This window comes from Microcaecilia unicolor, chromosome 4 (assembly GCF_901765095.1).
Source record: "Microcaecilia unicolor chromosome 4, aMicUni1.1, whole genome shotgun sequence".
NCBI lineage: Eukaryota > Metazoa > Chordata > Amphibia > Gymnophiona > Siphonopidae > Microcaecilia > Microcaecilia unicolor.
In genome coordinates this window covers 24,677,562-24,700,623 of record NC_044034.1, presented here as the reverse complement: position 1 = coordinate 24,700,623, position 23,062 = coordinate 24,677,562, and the positions used below count along the sequence as shown (strand labels likewise).

Below are 23,062 nucleotides of genomic sequence, written 5' to 3'. Positions count from 1 at the left end.
AATGCGGATATCTTAAATCTGACCTTCCCCCATTCTACCCCAGCGATTTCCGGGTGGGCCTCAATCTCTCTAATCAGGGGATCCAGTGTCAACACAAAGAGTAATGGGGAGAGAGGGCATCCCTGCCTCACCCCTCTCCTAATTGAGAACGTCTGCGACCGTTCGCCATTGATCCACAAAAACGCTTGAGGGTTCGAGTACAGAGCCTCTACCGCCGTCCTAAAAAAACCTTCTATACCTACTTTCTGCAAAACTGCGAACATAAACTGCCATACCACTCGATCAAAAGCCTTCTCTGCATCGAAACTTACTAGCAGAGAAGGCTGTCCTTGTTCCTCCACATGTTCCAACGAGGCTAACAAAGCCCGCACATTACTTACCACTGACCTACCCTTTACAAACCCCACCTGCGGGGATGCTACCAAACCCGGCAGCACCCGTGCCAACCGGTTTGCCAGAATTTTTGCGTAGAGTTTAACATCGCAATTTAATAGGGATATTGGCCTATATGAACCCATATCCTCCGGGTCTTTACCCGGTTTTAGCAACACAATCATTTTGGCCATACTTAAAGTCTCTGGGGTCGACCCGGAGGCCGCCATGGAATTAAAAAGCTTTAATAAAGGCGGGGTCACCTGTTCTTGTAGTAATTTATAAAAAGCCATGCTATACCCATCGGGCCCTGGCGCTTTGTGAATATCGCTCTGTTGTAGCGCTAAAATCAGCTCCCCCTCTTCAATGGGGGCATTAAGATTTTGTTTCTGGGCGTCTGTCAGCAGTGGGAGGTCAATATTATCCAAAAACAATGCACTGTCAGGTATTATGTCTGTGTTCTCCTTATACAGGTTTCCATAGTATTGCCTAAAACTATCTACTATGTCCTGTTCCAGTCTAAGCAGCCTGCCCTCTTGGTTCTTCATTTGCAAGATCCTAGATGTATCTCTTTTCCCCTTTGCCAATCGACCCAGCAAAGTACCTGCCTTATTCCCGTGCATGAACATCTGATGTTTATAATACAGAATAGATTTCTGTGCCCTCTCCTGTATGAGTTCATTCAATTCCCTCTGGGCCTCCAAATATATTAACTTCTGTTCTTCTGTCTGAACTGCCCCATATTTCTTCCGGTGCACTCTCACCTCCCGTTCCAACCTCAGTATCTCTTTATCTCTCCGTTTCCTCTTCCATGCCCTATATGCAATTATCTCACCTCTTAGGACCGCTTTTGCTGTTTCCCAATACAACCCAGGTTGTTCTACGTGCCCTTCATTATGATACTCATAGTCCCTCCACTTTTCTTGTAAAAGTTCTTGGAATTTTGTGTCCCGATAAAGCTCAAATGGAAACGTCCACCCCCCATGCCCTCTCCTATCTCCTGTGCCTTCTAAAGTCACCCATATGGGGGAGTGGTCCGAGATTTCGCTGGGCCCAATCTCTGCCTCCACTGTTTTAGAAAAAAGGGGGTTTGAAACAAAAATGTAATCAATTCGGGATAGGGAAGAGTGAGCTCGAGATAAGTGCGTGTAATCTCTGCACCCTGGATGTAGCACTCTCCACACATCTATCAAATCTAATGTGGAACACAAAAACGGTAGTCCCCTAAAGTAGTGACTAGGGCCCAAGCCCCCCCGACCTGTCTTATCCATTAATGGGTCATACACCATATTAAAATCTCCCCCAAGCACCACATTCCCCCTCTGGTATGGCGTCAACAATGTTATGATTTCTTTGTGAAATTTCTTATCATATACATTTGGTGCATATATATTACAAAGGATGTAGGGCATTCCCCCCATCTCTACTTCTACCAATACAAACCTGCCCACTGCACTCCTCTTAACTGATTTTATGACCAGCCGCAGCCCCTTTCGAAACAAAATCAGCACTCCTGCCTTCTTATTGTGAGCTGGGGCTCCGACTACTGTTTCTACCCACCCCTGCCGGAATTTATTGTGCTCTACTGAAGTCAGGTGCGTTTCTTGAAGAAACACAACATCCGCTGCATGACGCTGCAAAGCCTGTAAAATTTTCTTCCGCTTTACGGGCGATGAGACCCCCCCCACATTCCACGATATCAACTTAACCTGCCCCATCACTCCAAAGTAGCACGTAACTCCGTGTGATTTCTTTCCTATCATGTGGGGAACGCACCTCCCAGCCCTTAAGTGCCTCCCCTCTTGACCATTGTGTCTTCCATAGATCCCCTCTAATGTATACAGTCAGCGAGCAAATAATATCAAACACAGCAAATGCATTCCCAAAGAAAAAAACCCAGAATTCCTCCCTCCCCCCCTCCCCCTTCCCTTCCCCTCTCCCCATACCACCAGATAGTGTTCTCATCTGAGAACTGGTCACGTGTTTGCTCTACCCCTCCCCCTCTAACCTTAACTCTAAATTAACACAAACAACCCTTTTCAACATGTCCTCGTAAATTGCTTAAACCCTCTTCCCATATTTAAGCTAATGTAGTTCCTCTTAGCCTATAAGTCCCTTTCAAACCCCAGTTCCCTTTCAAATAATTGGTTTATTAAACTGTAAAAACACATTCCAAACTTTTAAATCCCCAAACATGGGACTCTATTGCTGTTGCATGTGAGGTCTTACTCGACCGCCTTCTCCAGTTTCTGCTCCAGCTCTGTCAAAGTGGGTCCATTTCTCCTGCATCTATTCCGATTGATCCCCACCATCCAAACTCCTGTACGGGTGTCTCTACTTCTGTCAGCGCGCTGTCTCCTCCGCATTCTGCACCATGCCTCCTTTGATCTCCTTGACGAACTGCATCGCCTCCGCTGGGGCAGTAAATAGTCGTGTCTGGCCATCATAGTGAACCCTCAGGCGTGCCGGGTACAACAAGGCAAAGCGGACTCGGCGTTGATGAAGCTCCGTGCAGGAGCCCACAAATTGCTTGCGTTGCGCCGCCACTGCAGCCGAGAAATCCTGAAAACACAACATCCTTTGCTCTTCATAACATACTTTTCCCAGGGATCGCCAAGCTCTCAAGATCTCCTGTTTATGAGTGTAATTTAAGATTTTGCAAATTACTACTCGCGGACGCCTCTCTCCCGATCTCAACTGTCCCAAGCGATGTGCACGCTCTATCTTTAGGTTATTCTCCAGGGCTTTAACTTGCAAGACCTTTGGTAGCCAGGACTCTAAAACTTCGCGCAGATCCACTTCTCTTATAGCTTCCGGGATCCCCACTAGTCTGAGATTGTTCCTTCTTGCTCTGTTTTCTAGGTCTTCCAATTTCGTTTCTAGTTGGGTAATCCTCTTCTGCCAGTCCTTATCCCGGCCCTCCTGCTGTGCACTCCGATCTTCTAACTCTGACAGTCTTTGCTGGAATCCCGCCATATCATTCTTTAGTCCTTCTAGCTTGCCATCCATATTATCAAGCTTTTCGGAGATTCTCTGCAATTTAACATCTACTGATGACTCCAGCAATTGCGAGACCTCCGCCGCTATTTCTGCCGCCCAGATAGAACTTACAGTTTCTCCCGAGGGACCTGCGTCCGCCATTTTGCCTTCTCCAGTCCGCCCTCGTGCTCCATCTTTCCGCTGCGATTTGGATGCCATACTATTGATATTTTCGGCGGATCTTCTCAGCTTTCTCCCTGGTAATGTTCTATTTCTATTTATACTCCGTATGGGTTGTTCTCTTGTCGATTTCGGCCGTTAGAGGGGTTGATGTTACACCGGGGTTTCAGAGCTCTCCCCTGCGGCGTCCTATCCCTCGCCTAGCATCACGTGACTCTTCTCGTTTGGGTTTTTTTTAAAGTAAATGCCATTGCAAGTTTGGGTTTCCGTGTTTTGTTTTATTTTTTTCAAGGACCTGCAACGTGACTGTTCCCCTCAGCCATGCAACACCATTCCCTCGAACAGGTGGAAACTAAACTGAGCACTAAAAGCTTATTAAGACTTGACAGGAGCGACCCAGCCACCCGAGTGTGCACCCCCGAGGCTCCAGAAACCCCCGCGGGTCTCAGCCTCAGCCAGCAAACAAGCTAAATGACACACAGAGAGAAACAAAGCTACTCTACTAAGGAAGAATTTCTCTTTCTTTTTTCAAAAAGAAAGAAAGGGAAGAGCCTGAAGGACTCACCACGTCTTTCATCTGCTGGAGACTGAGAATGCTGAGGTTTGTAGGGGCTAAGCTGAGTTCTTATTGGCTCTCACAAGAATCAGTTTTCTCAGTCTCCACCTGCTGGAAGGCACGTACAACCCACCAGTCTTCTGGGCTGGTCCGGAAGGATGCTAAGGAAGTAATAAATTTAAAACGAATCAGAGAAAATATTTCATCACTCAATGTGTAATTAAACTCTGGAATTCGTTGCCAGGTTGTACTGTTTTGGGATCTTGCCAGGTACTTGTAACCTGGATTGGACACTATTGGAAACAAGATGCTGGGCTTGATGGACCTTCGGTCTGTCCCAGTATGAAAATACTTATGTTCTTATGTAACCTCTCTGCTCCGTGGAAAACACTATAGACTGCTGGACCTGCGTACAAGTGTTGGGTGGGAAGGCACCTACACATGCACAGTGGGGACACAGCCTCAAAGTTTTAAGATGACTGTGCACTGTGGCAGTGTCCGCACCGAGTTCCATAGATGACGTCACCCACATGTGAGAATATCACGGCTGCTTGTCCTTGGAGAAATAGGTTTGTTTTGGGGGCTTTTTTTTTTTTGCTTCTTAACATTTCAGTGATCATAAACAGTCAATAAAAGCAATACTACAAGACTTGTGCTACAGTGTGCTTTGCAACAGTACATCAAATGTAATGCTATACCAGTGAGTGTTAAACATTTCTTTTTAAAGCCAAGTTTTCTGCAGAACCCACAGCCAGAGTACTAATATGCTGGTCTTTGAGAGCCAACAAGATGCATGAATAGTGGAGTGGTGCTATACTAGGACAGAAAGGCAGACATTCACTTTCTGCTGTAAAGGCACTGCTACTAGAACAGTGCTTCTCAACTCAGTCCTCAGGGAAAACCCAGACAGTCAGGTTTTCAGGATATGCACAACAAAAATACATCTATTATTAATGCAACTGCAACAAATAATAGTAATAAAATGAAATAAATGTATTAAAAAAATTGTTGTTGCCGTTGCATTAACAATAGAGTAATACATTGTGACTGAATTGAAATTTAGGGTACTCATAGGAATTAGTTAACAACAAAAATACATGAGATAGATTTGTATGCACTGCCTCCTTGGTATGCAAAGCTATCTCATACACATTCACTGTGGATATCCTTAAAACCTGATTGGCTGGGTGTGCCCTGAGGACTGGGTTGAGAACCACATCAGCAACAATGAAAAGCTCAGTCTCCAACACCAGTTCAAGCAATTGAATTAACAGGGCAATCACCCTAAGGAAAAGAGGGGGGGACAAAAATCAAACAAGTAATTACTCAACATATAAACTACTTTACCTGCTGCCCCAAATATTTTAGTCCATCTAGATTTACTTTCCACTCAATCAGCATTTGATAAAGGTCCTTCTTTCCACCCCAAATCCTTATTATAAAACACGATACAGATGTATCTAGTCGATCAGGCATTATTCCAAAATCAAGACTTCTCCATGTTGGATTCTGTAGATTTAAAATAAGCAACATTTTAACTATAATAAACACTTTCGAAATTCTAAATTTACATGAAGCAGTGCTGAAGACTGGATAGTCAGATAATCCAGCTTAAGTTTTTTGCTTTGTTGTACTATGTTAACAATCATGTTCAGAATGACGATGTTTCATACTGGAAAACTTTTTTTTATTTCTTCAGGTAGGCAAAACAGACAAAGGGAATGACATTGTTAATATACAAGGAATAGTAATCAAAAACGTTTATGTAAGTACATTTAATACATAGTAACATAGTAGATGACGGCAGAAAAAGACCTGCACGGTCCATCTAGTCTGCCCACGATAAACTCATATGTGTATACCTTACCTTGATTTGTACCTGTCTTTTTCAGGGCACAGACCATATAAGTCTGTCCAGCAGTATTTCCCGCCTCCCAACCACCAGTCCCGCCTCCCATCACCGGCTCTGGCACAGACCCCGTATAAGTCTGCCCTCCCCCATCCTAGCCTCTCAACTACCAACCCCTCTTCCCCCCGCCACCCAATTTCAGCTAAGCTTCTGTGGATCCATTCCTTCTGCACAGAATTCCTTTATGCCTGTCCCACGCATGTTTGAATTCCGTTACTGTTTTCATCTCCACCACCTCCCGCGGGAGGGCATTCCAAGCGTTCACCACCCTCTCTGTGAAGAAATACTTCCTGACATCTTTCCTGAGTCTGCCCCCCTTCAATCTCATTTCATGTCCTCTCGTTCTACCGCCTTCCCATCTCCGGAAAAGATTCGTTTGCGGATTAATACCTTTCAAATATTTGAACGTCTGTATCATATCACCCCTGTTCCTCCTTTCCTCCAGAGTATACATGTTCAGGTCAGCAAGTCTCTCTTCATACGTCTTGGAACGCAACTCCCATACCATCCTCGTAGCTTTTCTTTGCACCGCTTCCATTTTTTTTAACATCCTTCGCAAGGTACGGCCTCCAAAACTGAACACAATACTCCAGGTGGGGCCTTACCAACGTCTTATACAGGGGCATTAAAACCTCCTGCTGGTCACACCTCTCTCTATACAGCCTAGCAACCTTCTCGCTACGGCCACCGCCTTGTCGCATTGTTTCATCGCCTTCAGGTCCTCAGATACTATCACCCCAAGATCCCTCTCCCCGTCCGTGTCTATCAGGCTTTCCCCACCTAACACATAAGCCTCTCTTGGATTTCTACTCCCTAAGTGCATCACTTTGCATTTGCTTATAATTAAATGTTAAATCAAAGAGTCAGAACATTAGCCGTTTGAAGGATCAACAGTTTGTGGTTATTGGCTGCAATTACTTAATCGAGTTGAAAGGGGGATATGTAAGTAGGTAAGAAAAAACAAAAGGCAGCTGCAAATGAAAATTTATAAAACTGTAGCCTACACCACCTTGGGTGAATCTCATGATAAAGGCAGTAATTAAATAGATTAAAAAGAAAATAAATAATCAAATAATTAGATAATTAAATAAATAAATAAAGGGAGGCTGAAAACAGAGGAGCAAGAAGAAATTATTTAAACACAAGCAAAAAATATGGACATACTTGTAGAGTAAGTTTAATCACAATATATAATCCAACTACAAAAAAATGAAATCACGTCTAAGCAAAAAATGTTACCAGACGTGTGAAACAAATGCCAGCTCTGTGGGTGCTGGGAGGGGAGCAGGGCACCTTCACTAGTCTATACTGTACTTAATTAAATGTGGATTAGTAAACGCCAACCTGCAGTGCAGCAAGGGAAGGCAGGAGGAAACATAGGAACATGACAACAGATAAGGGCCAAATGGCCCATCTAGTCTGCCCACCCTCAGCATCCACTATCTCCTCTTCTCCTTAACAGATCTCCCGTGCCTGTCCCACATTTTCTTAAAATTCAGACAGTCACCATTTCCACCAGAAGGCTATTGCATGCATCCACCACCCTTTGTGCAAAATGAATTTCCTTGGATTACTCCTGAGCCTATAACCTCTTCTGAACTTCATCCTATGCCCTCTCATTCCGGAGCTTTCCTTCATTTGAAAATGGCTCATCTCCTGTACATTAATGACACAGAAATATTTAAACAAATCAATTATATCTCCTCTCTTCTGCTTATCTTCCACAGTATACATATTAAGGGTCTGTCCCCATACACTTGATAACAGAGACCACTGGCCAATTTTGTAGCCACTCTCTGTACCAACTTTATCCTGTTTATATCTTTTTGAATATGTGGCCTCCAGAATTGCACACAGTATTCTAAATGGGGTCTCACCAAAGACTTATACAAGGGCACCATCACCTTTTTTTCTCCTGTTGGCCATTCCTCTCCCAATACACCACAGCATCCTTCTGGCTTTGACTGTCGCCTTTTACACTTGCTTGGCCACCTTAAAATCATCAAATATGATCACCCCCAAGTCCTGCTCTTCTTTCATACATAGAAGTACTTCACCCCCTACACTACACTGTTCCCTTGGAGTTTTGCAGCACAAGTGCATGACCCTGTATTTTTTAGCATTAAATCTTAGTTGTCAATTTCTGGACCATTCTTCAAGCTTTATTTTTATTTATTTGTTACATTTGTATCCCACATTTTCCCACCTATTTGCAGGTTCAATGTGGCTTAGATGGTGCCGTAGCAAATACAAAGTGTACATAAGGACAAGGTATGGTTGTGGTAGAATGGGGATCATATATGGTAGATACATTGGGGGAACATAAGGTAGGAAGAGGTAGAGTTGGGGTGAGTTCGTTTCATTCTTGGTGTTGTTGTGTAGCAGGTACTCTTGTTCTTATGTTGGGTCGGTGGGGTAAGCCTTTTGGAACAGGTTCGTTTTTAGTTGTTTCCAGAACTTTAGGCGGTCGTACGTTGTTTTTACTATTTTTGGCAGTGTGTTCCATAGTTGTGCGCTTAAATAGGAGAAGCTGGATGCATATGTTGATTTGTATTTGAGTCCTTTGGTGTTTGGGTTGTGGAGATTCAAGTATGTTCGAGCTGATCTTGTTGTGTTTCTGGTTGGCAGGTCTATGAGGTCTATCATGTATCAAGGGGCTTCCCCGTAGATAATTTTATGGACCAGGGAGCAGATTTTGAAAGCAATGCGTTCTTTGATTGGGAGCCAGTGTAGTTTTTCTCGGAGGGGTTTGGTGCTTTCAAAACGCGATTTGCCAAATATAAGCCTGGCTGCTGTGTTTTGAGCAGTCTGGAGTTTCTTTATAATTTGTTCTTTACAGCCCGCGTAGATTCCGTTGCAGTAGTCTGCTTGGTTTAGTACCATTGATTGTATCAAGTTGCGGAATATATCCCTCGGGAAGAATGGTTTCACAAGTTTAAGTTTCCACATTAAATGGAACATTTTCTTTATGGTTGATTTTGCTTGATTCTAGAGTATGAGATTCCGGTCGACTGTTACTCCGAGGATTTTCAAACTGTCAGCGATAGGAAGGGTGTAGCCTGGGGTGTTTATGTTTGTGGGTTTATATATGTTGTATTGGGATGAGATTATGAGACAGTGTGTTTTTTCTGTGTTGAGTTTAAGTTGGAATGCATTTGCCCATGAGTCCATGATGTTCAAACCGAGCTTGATTTCATTGGTGATTTCTGCCAGGTCGTGTTTATATGGGATATATATTGTGACATCGTCAGCATATATGAATGGTTTGAGGCCTTGACTGGCTAAGGACTTGGCTAATGGGGTCATCATGAGGTTGAAAAGGATCGGTGATAATGGTGATCCTGGTACTCTGCATTCTGGTTGCCAAGGTGATGATATGTTTGTGCTGGCTTTCACATGACATGTTCTAGTGGATAGGAAGCCTTTGATCCATTTGAGTATGTTTCCACTGATTCCAAAGTACTCTAGGAGTCTTAGTAGTATATTATGATTGACCATGTCGAATGCACTGGACATGTCAAATTGTAGTAGAAGTATGCTTTTACCTATTGCTATTTCTTGCTTGAATTTAGTTAAGAGGGTGAGTAGAACTGTTTTGGTGCTGTGTGAGGGGCGGAATCCTGATTGTGATTCGTGTAATATTGTGAATTTGTCTATGTAGTCGTTAGGTAGTTTAGTTACCAAGCCTTCCATTAGTTTGACTACCAGTGGGATGGATGCTACTGGGCGATAGTTGGTGATGTCATTCGTTTTTTTCTTGGTGTCTTTTGGTATTGGGGTGAGTAGGATGTTGCCCTTTTTCTTAGCGAAGGTACCTTGTTGAAGCATGACGTTTAAATGGGATGTGAGGTCTGTTATGAAGCGATGGGGGGCATATTTTATTAGGTAACTGGGACAGGTATCCAGTTGACAGTGGCTGTTGGAGTACCTCTTGATCGCCTGGGTAATTGTGTCACCGGTGATCCCTCCTCATGATCTACAACCTCTGGGGTGTCTACCCTATTACAGAGTTTGGTATCAACCGCAGAGAGACAAATTTTACCACAGTCCTTCTGCAATATCACTCACAAAGATGTTAAAAAGAGCCTGCCCAAGGACGGATCTCTGCAGTACACCACTGATAACATCCTTTCCGTCGAAGGAAACTCCATTTACCACTACCCTCTGTCTCCTTCCACTTAGCCAGTTTTTAACTCAGTCACTTTAGGGTACTTTATTTACCAGTCTCCTATATGGAACCATGTCAAAGGCTGTGCTAAAATCCAAGTACACCAATCTAGTGCCCCTCCCATATCCAACTGTTTGGCCACCCAGTCAAAGGCCTGAGTCTAGTGAAACCATGCTGCCTCAGGTCCTGAAGTCCATTCAATTCTAGAAACCTCAGAATACTCTGCTTTAGAAGTGTTTCCATTAGTCAGGCTAACAGACCTGTACTACTACTACTTATTTCCATAGTGTTACTAGACATACGCAGCATTGTACACTAAACATGTAAGAGGCAGTCCCTGCTCGACAGAGCTTACATTCTAATCAAGACAAACAGAACAAATAAGGGATAAGGGAATTACTAAAGTGGGAATGATAAAACAGACATGGGCACTGAACAAGAGAATAGGAGTTAGAAGTTAAAAGCAGCCTCAAAAAGATAGGCTTTTAGCTTAGAATGAATACAGCCAGAGACGGAGCTCAGCAAAGTCTATTCCAGGCATATGGTACAGCAAGATATAAGCAACAGAGTCTGGAGTTGGCACTGAAGGAGAAGGGTTCAGATAAGAGAGATTTACCCAATGAATGGAGTTCCTGGGGAGGAGTGTAGGGAAGAGTACTGAGCAGTTGCAGAGTGAATGCAATTTTAAGTCAAAAAGAGGAGTCTGAACTGTATGTGGACACAGATAGGGAGCCAATGAAGTGACTTGAGAAGAGGGCAAATATGAGCGTAGCAACACTGGTGGAATATAAGTCATGCAGCAGAATTTTGAACAGATTGAAGGGGAGAGAGACGGCTTAGCGGGAGTCCTATGAAAAGCAAGCTTTAGTAGTCTAAGCGTGAGGTGATAAAAGAGTGTGGATAATGGTTTTGGTAGTGTTCTCAGAAAGGAAGGGACGAATTTTGGTGATATTACAGAGAAAGAAACAACAGATTTTAACAGTCTGGTAGATATATGCAGAGAAAGAGAGATAGGAGTCAAAGATGATCCCAAGCTGATGAGACAGGAAGGATGACAATTAGGCATATTTTCAAAGCACTTAGCCTTCCAAAGTTCCATAGAGCTAAGTGCTTTGAAAATGAGCCCCAATGTTATCCACAGATATAGAGAATGGGGGAAGAGAAGAGGTGGGTTTGGGGGAAATATAAGAAGCTCAGTCTTGGTCATGTTTAATATCAGATGGTGGTGAGACCTTCAAGCAGCAATGTCAAACAGGCAGGCTGAGACTTAGGCCTCGATTCCTGCTAAAATTTCTGGTGTGGAGAGGTAGATCTGGGAGTCATCAACATAAAGATGATACTGAAAACTATGGGAGGAGATCAGAGCACCAAGGCAATAAGTATAAATGGAGAAAAGAAGAGATCCCATGATGGAACCCTGAGGTGCACCAATTGATAGTGGGATAGAAGTGGGGGAAGATCCACCACAGAATGCACTAAAAGTGTGATGAGAGAGATAAGAAGAAAACCAAGAAAGAACAGAACCCCGAAATCCAAGTGAGGACAGCGTATCAAGGTATAGTGGTGATCAACAATGTCAAAAGCAGCAGATAGATCAAAAAGGATAAGGATAGAATAGAGACCTTTGTGATTTCAAATCTCTCCTCCTTACTTCTGCTCTTGTGCAGAGAGACATCTGCCCTTCTCTGGGACCACTCCAGACTAAAGAAGCATTGAATGTCAATGGAGCCGCCAGAACTTCTCAGAGTTCCTTGAGTATCCTTGGATGTATCCCATCAGGCCTCACTGCTTTGTCTATTTTAGTTTAGCTAGCTCCTCATGAACACAGTCTTCTGAGAACTGATCCTGATCTACCCATTAGTATTTGTTTTCTCAAGTCTTACCCCCCGGCCTTTCATCCATGAACAAAGAACAGAAATAATTGTTAAGCAGTTCAACTTTATCCTCAGCTTCTACATGTTTCTCCCCTTCATCCTTAAGCCTCACAATGCCATTTTGGCACTTCCTCCTATCACTTACATATCTAAAAAATGTCTTGTCCCCCAATTTTAACCTATTAGCTATCTTTTCTTCCATTTGCATCTTTTCTTTCCTGACTTTTCCAGCTTCACTTAGCTTTTCCAGGTATTTTTGCCTGTCTTCTTCTTTCTGCGATCTCTTCTAATTTATGAAGGCTAACCATATTCCCTTACCTTTTGAGAACCAAAGCGGCCTTCTTTTCCTCTTACTTTTATATACTTTTCTAACATAAAGGTTTTCCGCATTTAAAATAGCTCCTTTCAGTTTTGCCTACTGCTATTCTACCTCCTTCAGCTTTCACATTCAACTAACCCCCCCTTGAGGTATTCTCCTATCTTGACAAAGTTAGTTCTTTTGAAGTCTAGAACCTTTGATCTTGAATAAGCCCTCTCCTCCTGCATCTTTATACTGAACCACACCATTCAGTGGACACTAGATGCCAAATGATCACCCACCATAACATCAGAAATACTCTCCCCGTTTGTAAGCATGAGGTCCAAAATAGCTCCTTCCTGTGTGGGTTCCATTACCAACTGCTGGAACAGTTCTTCCTGTAGCAAAGCCAAGATCCCCTTGCTTCTAGACAACCCTGCAAAACGAATGCCCCAATCAACATCTAACATATTAAAATTACCTATTAGTAGTACTTTGTCTTTCATAGTAACATAGTAAATGACGGCAGATAAAGACCTGTATGGTCCATCCAGTCTGCCCAACAAGATAAACTCAATTTACATGATATGTGATACTTTATATGTATACCCGAGATTGATTTGTCCTTGCCGTTCTCAGGGCACAGATCATAGCTATCTTGTGAATGTCTTCAGTTAAATCTCTGTCCATTTCATCTGACTGTGAAGCAGGGCTGTATATCACACCAATGTAAATGTGTTTTCCCTTCCCTCTTTTCAGATTAACCCACAGTGCTTCCTCCTTACTTCATTTGTCCTGCAATTCTGTCAGTTTAATATTATGCTTAACATATGCCAATTCTCTACCCTTTTGCTGGATATCCTCAATGCCTCAAGATGCACTTCCAGGATGGATTTCTGGTTGTCAGAGATGCTTCTTAGTCTTGTCACTTCCTCTCTTAGTTCTTGTACCTCTTTAATGAAGGATTAAATGTGCATACATTTAGCACATGAAACCAGCCTCTCGCCTTGGATCAAGTATTCAGTCTGGACAGAGGCAGAAGCTGTAATCAAAGCAGCAGCAGCTTTGGAGGCATGATGTTTCTTAGCCATACTTCAACTGTAGGATCTTTTTGTACCTGTGGATAGAGAGAGAAAAAGACCTACCAAAATCCCAACCCTAATTTTTCCTTTACCCGTTCTGTAAGTTACAAGAAGGAGGTAGTTACTTTAATGCGAGATCTAAGAATCTGTTCAGATTCCCTCTGCACGTGTAGTTGTGTACTTCCTTGCCTATTATTGGGGTACACCGTGATTTAGCTTATCCTTTCAGGCTTTAAAAATGTGTTATATATCTGAGTAGTGTAGTGTGTTTGCTTTGTAGGATTAATTCAAAGGATTAAGCTTACTATTTAGAGACCCAGAAACAGTAACACAGTAACATAGTAAATGATGGCAGATTAAGACCTGAATGGTCTATTCAGTCTGCTCAACAGTCACACCATTATCAAGTCGTGCTTAAACCAACAATTAATGTGATATAGAATACCTGATCATTGTCTCTATTCATGGGTGTAGTTTGGGGGTTGGGGGGCGCAACCCGGCTGCAAGCAGCTCTCGGTCACTCCTCCCCCCCCCCCCCTCAGCTTCCCGACAGCTCTCCTCTCCGTTCCTTGCCGCCCAGCGTTTAAACCTTTTATTTTAAATCGCAGCGAAGGCACTGAAAACAGCACAGCGTGACAGCGGGCTCACCTTCAGCCTTTCCCTTCCCTCTCTGTGTCCCGCCCACACGGAAACAGGAAATTCATCATCAGAGGAAGGGGAGGCAGGGGAGAGAGGGGACATACTGGGAAGGGGAGAGAGAATTGCTGGCATGGAGGGGGAGGGCAGGGGAGAGAGAGGACATGCTGGGCAGGGCAGAGGAGAGAGGAGAGTCACTAGACATGGGTGGCTGGAGGGGGGCAGGGGGAGAGGAGGGTTGCTGGACATGGGTGGATGGAGGAGAGGTCAGGGAGAGAGAAGAAATGCTGGACATGGATGGAGGGGAGGGAAGAGTGAGGAAGGAGATGAGATGAGGGAAAAGGAGGAGAAAAACTGCACATGGATGAAGAAAATAGGCAGAAGCTGGATCCACTGGACAGTCAAGTCTGCGGAGGACCCAGCTTTTACTTACGGATGTAGGGCAAGAAATGAAGAAGAAAGGCGGAAAGTAAAGAAATAAATGGAAAGGAAGCCCTGGAAACGGAGTTAAGAGGACAGATAGCAGCAGAATCGGATACTGGGCCAGCATGATCAGAAAAACAGTCACCAGACAACAAAGGTAGAAAAAAATATTTTATTTTCATTTTAGTGTCTGGAATATGTCCAATTTGAGAATTTACATCTGCTGTTACAGGTCCAGTATCCCACTGGGATACTGGACCTGTAACAGCTTACAGAAATTATTTATAATAAATAAAAATCACTATTTTTTTCTCCTATACTAGTATAATATTTTCAATGATGTCTGTTTATATGCGCCATGGCTGGTATAAGAGGTGTGGCTAATGTGGGTGTGGCTATAAGAGGTGGAGCCATCTGTGGTGACCCCGCCCACAATGAGTACCAGCACCTTTTTTTCTACAAAAAAAGCACTGATGCTGATGTAAATATTCCAGAAGTTGCTATGTAACAGATGCCTCCAATATTTTTAAAAAACAAAAGAATGGACACTACTGGTCTGTAGTTACTAACTTAGTCCAAGCAAGTTCTTCAAGATTGGCCGAAGAACAATAGGACCCAGATAACTAGGATAATGCCCCTGATCTAAACAAATATTAAGCCGGGTCATCAGCCACTTTAAAAAGACTACTGGTGGCAACTTTAAAACATAAGTAGGGCATATATCAAAGTACAATAGGAGGAGGAATATTTCAGTAATAACCTTTTGGTCTCTTCCAAATCAACTAAATTAAAAGCAGACCCTACTCTTGTCACATCTGGAGTGCTCAACACTTTTGACATAAAATAAACAGAGTAATTCATAATCTTATCTGGAGAAAAAGGAGATAACACTGAACGTATCTTGACAATTTTAGATTTTAAAAAAACAGCTAATTCCTGTGCTGAGGGTCTATTTTCAGTTTCGGACTGCTTCATTTTCTCTGTATCTAAAGCAAACATGTTTAACTGAAGCAGGTATTCTCCTGAGGAGAGCAGGCCTTAAATTCTCACAAGTGAGTAATGAGACCTGTGTTGCCCAGTTTGGAGCTTATATCAAGTTGAAGAGCTTTGTGGGAGTGAGAGACTCACTCCACTGTGCATGCACAAGTGCCTTCCCGCCTGCCGTGAGAGCGCGGGACCATCAGTCCAATACTAAAGCATATGAAAAAAGGAGGAGACAACGCCCATGTTGAGAGACCACTCATGTGGATGCATGACTCTGCTCAGTCTGTCGGCCAGGTTGTCTTTGCCGCCAGAAGACGTGAAGGAGCATACCATGCTGGACAGCCCCACACCACATCCGAATGGCCTTCTGACACAGAGCTTCTAATATTATACATCTTAAGTAGAGAGGACTTAACAAGGATCTGGGTTTTCTAACCCATTATAAACCATAAAGCTGTATTTCTCTGTTTATTTCTCTGTTTATTACCCTCCTCTCACCTACCAACACCCATCCTGTTAGAATATCAATGAAATGCTTTGATGTCCCCATGCATACACCCACCCTCCCACTCTGTCAGACTGTCAAAGTAATGCTTTGATGTTTCTCTTATATATACTATCTGCTACCACATTTGCTTATTTCCGATCTGAGGAAGAAGGGTAACCTTCGAAAGCTAATCAAGAAATGTATTAAGTTATGTTCAATAAGGTAAAATTATGTATAATCATACCTGATAATTTTCTTTCCATTAATCATAGCTGATCAATCCATAGACTGGTGGGTTGTGTCCATCTACCAGCAGGTGGAGATAGAGAGCAAACTTTTGCCTCCCTATATGTGGTCATGTGCTGCCGGAAACTCCTCAGTATGTCGATATCAAAGCTCCATCCGCAGGACTCAGCACTTAGAGAATTACACCCACGAAGGGACACTCTGCCCAGCTCACCACCGCCGAAACGGGGGAGGGGAATTAACCCAGCTCATCCCCACACAAGTGGGGGAGGGGAATCCGTCCAGCTCATCCCCGCGGAGCGGGGGAGGGACACCACACCCGCCGATGCGGGGGGATCTGGCTTATCCTGCAACCGCAACCGCGGGAGGAGCTGACTGACCCGAACACCGCCGAAGCGGGAGGGGTACAAAACTGCCCTACAGCCGCACGAAGCGGGAGGGAGTGCCGGCAGAATTTTAAGTCTCAATCCAGCCCTGTAAAACGGAGGGGAGAGAAATGCAGCAGCTCACTGTAACACAAACTCGTCTTAACTCTTGAAGAATCCAAGTGAAAAAACTTGAACACGAAGTCTTTCTGAAGGAACTGAAGACTGAACTTGAACCTGAAATGCAACCAGAATAAAAACAGTACAGATATCTGGGAGGGGCTATGGATTGATCAGCTATGATTAATGGAAAGAAAATTATCAGGTATGATTATACATAATTTTACCTTCCATATCATCAAGCTGATCAATCCATAGACTGGTGGGATGTACCGAAGCAGTACTCACCCAGGGCGGGACATAGAAATCCCTGACCGCAACACTGAAGCTCCAAACCGGGCCTCCGCCCGAGCAGCCACAGTCAAGCGGTAATGCTTGGAGAATGTATGGGCCGAAGCCCAAGTTGCCGCCTTGCATATCTCTTCCAAGGAGACGGAACCGGCCTCCGCCATCGAGGCCGCCTGAGCTCTTGTGGAGTGAGCCTTCAGCTGGATAGGCGGCACCTTCCCCGCGGCCACAGAAGCCGCTGCAATGGCTTCCTTGACCCATCTTGCCACTGTAGGCTTAGCAGCCTGCAGACCCCTACGAGGACCTGCATACAGGACAAACAGATGATCCGATTTCCGGAAATCATTGGTCACTTCCAAGTATCTGAAGATGACTCGTCTCACATCCAGATATTTAAGAGCAGAGTACTCCTCTGGGTAGTCCTCCCTACGAAAGGAAGGGAGACAGAGCTGCTGATTCACATGGAAGCGAGAAACAATCTTGGGCAGAAAGGAAGGCACTGTGCGAATAGTCACTCCTGCCTCAGTGAACTGCAGAAAAGGCTCTCGACATGAGAGCGCCTGGAGCTCGGAAACTCTTCTGGCTGAAGTGATAGCCACCAAAAAGACTGCTTTCAACGTCAGGTCTTTCAGAGATGCCCTTGACAAGGGTTCAAACGGCGGCTTCTGCAATGCTCTTAGCACCAGGTTGAGATTCCACGCAGGCACCACTGAGTGCAGAGGAGGGCGCAGGTGATTAACTCCCTTGAGAAAGCGCACCACATCTGGCTGCGAAGCCAGGGAAGCACCCTTCAGGCGGCCCCTGAAGCAAGCCAGAGCCGCTACTTGGACTTTAAGGGAACTGAGCGACAGGCCTTTGTCCAGACCTTCTTGCAGGAACGCCAACACTGAAGAAATTGGAGCAGTGAAAGGAGAAAGTGAGCCTGCTTCACACCACGCTGCAAAGATACGCCAAACCCTGGCGTAAGCAGTAGAAGTAGAGCGCTTCCTCGCTCTCAGCATAGTGGCGATGACCTTGTCTGAGAAGCCCTTCTTCCTCAGACGCTGCCGCTCAATAGCCAGGCCGTAAGACCAAAGGGAGAGGGATCCTCCATCACCACGGGACCCTGATGTAACAGGCCCTGCTCCACTGACAGCCGCAGAGGATCGTCGACTGAGAGCCTGAACAAGTCCGCATACCAGGGACGTCTGGGCCAATCCGGACCCACCAGGATTACCCTGCCGGGATGCTTTGCCACCCGGCCTAGCACCCTGCCCAACATGGGCCAGGGCGGGAACACATAGAGGAGCTCTTGTGTCGGTCACTGTTGGAGAAGAGCATCTACTCCCAGGGATCGAGGGTCCCGTCCTCTGCTGAAAAAGCGCGGCACTTGGCAATTGGCCGATGACGCCATCAGATCTAGGCTCGGCTGGCCCCAGCGCTTCGTGATGTCCAAGAACGCCTGAGCAGATAGTTGCCACTCTCCGGGCTCCAAGGTATGGCGACTGAGAAAGTCCGCCTTGACATTCATGACTCCGTCAATGTGGGCCGCTGAAAGCTGCTCCAGGTTCGCTTCCGCCCACTGGCAAAGACTCATAGCCTCCTTGGCTAGAGGGGCGCTCTTGGTACCTCCCTGGCGGTTGATATAGGCCACAGCCGTGGCATTGTCCGACAGGACCCGTACAGGCTTCAACACCAGTACCGGGATGAACTCCAATAACACCAACCGAATGGCTCTGAGTTCCAGGAGGTTGATAGACCACTTGCCTCTGCAGGAGACTAGAGCCCCTGCGCTGTCCTTCCCAAGCAGTGGGCTCCCCAGCCCATCAAAGAGGCGTCTGTCGTGACGACAATCCACTCCGGGGTCACCAGAGGCAATCCTGCAGACAACTTGTCTGTCTGCGTCCACCAGCTCAGCGCCTTGCGCACTGCTGGGTCCACGGGAAGGCGCACAGCATAATCCTCCGACATCGGAGTCCAGCGCAGCAGCAGAGATAGCTGTAGTGGTCTCATATGAGCCCTGGCCCAGGGCACTACTTCCATCGTGGCCGTCATAGAGCCCAACAGCTGCACGTAGTCCCAGGCCCGAATAGGAGAGGCTACTAGGAACTAGTCCACCTGAGCCTGAAGCTTGACAATCCGATTGTCTGGCAGGAACACTCTGCCCACTTGGGTGTCGAATCGAACTCCCAGATACTCCAGGGACTGAGTCGGGCGCAGCTGGCTCTTCTTCCAGTTGATGATCCATCCCAGGGAGCTCAAAAGAGCAACTACCCGGTCCATAGCTTTGCCGCACTCTGCATAAGAGGGGGCTCGGATCAACCAGTCGTCCAGATAAGGATGGACTTGTGCTCCTTCCTTTAGCAGGAAGGCCGCTATGACCCCCATTACTTTGGAAAAGGTCCGCGGAGCAGTAGCCAACCCGAAAGGGAGGGCTCTGAACTGGAAGTGTCGTCTCAGGACTGTAAAACGCAGAAAGCGTTGGAGAGGAGGCCAGATGGGAATATGCAGGTACGCTTCCTTGATGTCCAAGGAAGCCAAGAACTCTCCTGCTTTCACTGCCGCTATAACAGAGCGGAGAGTCTCCATGCGAAAGTGCCTCACTTTCCAGGCCCGATTGACCCCTTTGAGGTCGAGGATAGGCCGGACAGAACCTCCTTTCTTTGGAACCACAAAGTAAATGGAGTAACGTCCCTTGCCAATCTGATTTTTTGGCACCGGAACGACCGCACCCAGGCGGATCAGGTTGTCCAAGGTCTGCTGCACTACCACAGCTTGACCGGAGACTTGCAGGGAGAGAGTACAAACCCGTCTCTTAAGGGTTGGCAGAACTCTAGCTTGTAGCCGTCTCTGATGACTTCCAGCACCCACGCGTCTGAAGTTATAGTGGTCCACTCGCCCAGAAACGAGGACAGCCATCCTCCAATCTGCACTGGGGCGTGGACCAAGGCCCCGTCATTGGGTACGAGACCCTGGGGGAGGACCGGAGGGAGCACCTCCGGGACGGCGGTCTCTGCGAAAGGAATGCTGCTTGGGGGAGAAATTCCTCTTGAAGGAAGAGGGGGCAGAGGAACCCGACTTGCCCAGGCGGTACCGACGGGCTTCCTGCAACCGTCCTCTGGAGGTACCGGGACGAGTACTAACCCGAGCCCTGACCTCTGGTAATTTCTTGCCCTTAGACGTGCCGAGATCGGTCACGATTTTGTCCAGCTCGACCCCAAAGAGCAGCTTGCCTTTAAAAGGCAATCTAGCCAGGCGGGATTTAGAGGCGTGGTCAGCAGACCAATGTTACCGCCAAAGCCACCGCCGCGCAGAGACTGTCTGAGCCATGCCTTTAGCTGAGGCTCTCCAGACATCATACAGCAAGTCTGCCAAATAGGCTAAGCCCGATTCCAGGGCCGGCCAATCAGCCCTCAAGGAATGATCCGAGGGGGAAGCCCGCTGCACCATAGTCCGGCACGCCCTGGCCACATAGGAGCCGCAAACTGAGGCCTGCAAACTTAAAGCAGCTGCCTCAAAGGACGACCTTAAGGCCGCCTCCAATCTTCTGTCTTGGGCGTCCTTTAGGGCCGTGCCACCTTCCACCGGCAACGCCGTTTTCTTAGTCACCGCAGTGATTAAAGAATCCACGGTAGGCCACAGATAGGCCTCACGTTCACTCACAGCCAAAGGATAGAGGCGGGACATAGCCCTAGCCACTTTAAGGCTCGTTTCCGGGACATCCCATTGAGCCGCAATTAAGGTGTGCATGGCATCATGCACGTGGAAGGTTCTAGGCGGGCGCTTCGTCCCCAGCATAATGGCAGAGCCAACAGGGGCTGAGGGAGAGACGTCCTCCGGAGAGGAAATCTTCAAAGTGTCCATGGCCTGTACCAACAGGTTGGGCAAATCCTCTGGGCTAAAAAGCCGCGCTGCAGAGGGGTCATCCGCTCCATCCGAGCGGGGATCTATCTCCTCCAAGGAATCCGCAAAGGATCGTTGGGAGACCTCAGACACGCTGCCCTCATCTACATCGGAGGAGACAAAAGTCCTCCAAGGCCTGGAAATCAACCCGAGGGCGTTTACCTCTGGGAACCTCAACCTCTTTATCAGAAGAGGGAGCAGGGGCAGCGTTTTGCATGAGGAAAGCCTGATGCAGCAGCAAAACAAACTCGGGGGAGAAACCCCCCAGACTGTGCACTTCCGCAGCCTGGGCAACAGCCCTAGACGCACTCTCAACCGGCGCTCGCACTAGCGGGGGAGAGACATGCTGCGCATCCAAAATGGCGTCCGGCGCGAAACTCCGTGAAGGAGCCGCGCGGGAAGAACGGCGCTTAACTTTAGCCGCTTTTGTGCCGTCGCCCAAATTAAGGGCGTTCATGGCATTAATGTCTCCAACCTCAAGGGCGGCCCACGAAGAAGCCGTCCGAGCCGCGTGGCCGGCCAAGATGGCGGAGGCGAGGAGTGGGGGATGGGCGTTTATGGCGGGAAAAAACCGCCACGCCGGAGGAACGACCGGGACATTCATCGGTCACTAAACTATCACCCATCAAGGGCGAATCAGGTTGTAAAACCCCCGCATCCCCTCTAGAAGCGCTCTCAGCGATCCGGGGAGCGACCCTTTGCGCCCTCGCCCTCCGACGCCATTGCCACGAGGAGAAGAATCGGGGAACCCCCTGCCCGCTATAAAAAGGTAAAATTACCTGCTTGCCGCTCCGAGCTGTAACGAACTGGTGTCCCAGTGAGTAGCTGCAATGAACGTTTAAAGAAACGTCGAATTAAACGCCTTTAAAGACGTTTAAAATTTTTTTTTTTTTTTTTTTTAAACGGAGCCAGCGGGAGGGGGGAGAAAAGGAGGGACCTGGCACCACCAGGTTTGCACTTGCTCAAAAGAGCCCTCAACCCCAGGCCTCAACAAAACCTAAGGATTAGGCTTGGAGGCCTAGCCAGAGCTGCTGCTGTGTGTGACCACCACCTGCTGAGATAGAGAACATACTGAGGAGTTTCCGGCAGCACATGACCACATATAGGGAGGCAAAAGTTTGCTCTCTATCTCCACCTGCTGGTAGATGGACACAACCCACCAGTCTATGGATTGATCAGCTTGATGATATGGAAAAAAGGTATCATCTTATTTTCTTTACCATGTTTTATTTTGTTTGATTTCTATTGATAATATTATACACAAACCAGTCTTGAACCTATGACCTTCAAGCTGAAAGCCAGCAACCTTTCAGAGTAAACTATTCTGCTTCTCAAAGCATTGTTAACACTGTACCTGCAGAAAATCCAAGATTGGCAACATTGAGTTTCCCACTCTTCCATGGTTACCATGGAGACCAGGAAAGACATAGAAACTGCACTAGGCTCAGAAAAAAACTCACACAATCATGGAGCCAATAGCACTAAGCTTGACTCTACACTAAATGCCTTTCTAAAGATGCTGAAAAAAGGAATACCTATACTGCTAATATAGAGTTCTGGTTACAAAAAAGTTCCACAAATGAAGTGAGTGAAACTTTCCGGGTGCTTTATAAAGTAACTGTCCTCTGTCAAAAAACTGACGGGACTCAAAGCTTTCTAAATGAAAGGTACATAAGAATATGAGAACACCAAGGTAAAATTATGTATCATACCTGATAATTTTCTTTCCATTAATCATAGCTGATCAATCCATAGACTGGTGGGTTGTGTCCATCTACCAGCAGGTGGAGATAGAGAGCAATCCTTTTGCCTCCCTATATGTGGTCATGTGCTGCCGGAAACTCCTCAGTATGTCGATATCAAAGCTCCATCCGCAGGACTCAGCACTTAGAGAATTACAGCCACAAAGGGACACTCTGCCCAGCTCACCACCGCCGAAACGGGGGAGGGGAATTAACCCAGCTCATCCCCACACAAGTGGGGGAGGGGAATCCGTCCAGCTCATCCCCGCGGAGCGGGGGAGGGACACCACACCCGCCGATGCGGGGGGATCTGGCTTATCCTGCAACCGCAACCGCGGGAGGAGCTGACTGACCCTAACACCGCCGAAGCGGGAGGGGTACAAAGCTGCCCTACAGCCGCACGAAGCGGGAGGGAGTGCCGGCAGAATTTAAATCTCAATCCAGCCCCGTAAAACGGAGGGGAGAGGAATG

The 23,062-nt window shown here is 46.4% G+C and overlaps 1 protein-coding gene across 1 annotated transcript in view; it reads right to left on the bottom strand.

The window, feature by feature from the left end:
* UVRAG (UV radiation resistance associated) overlaps window positions 1-23,062 on the bottom strand; it is a 205,852-nt gene that overhangs the window by 153,666 nt on the left and 29,124 nt on the right. Inside the window, exon 4 of the mRNA XM_030200046.1 lies at window positions 5,435-5,596. Within this exon, the coding sequence (XP_030055906.1) occupies window positions 5,435-5,596 (162 nt within the window). The remainder of the gene's footprint in view (window positions 1-5,434; window positions 5,597-23,062) is intronic.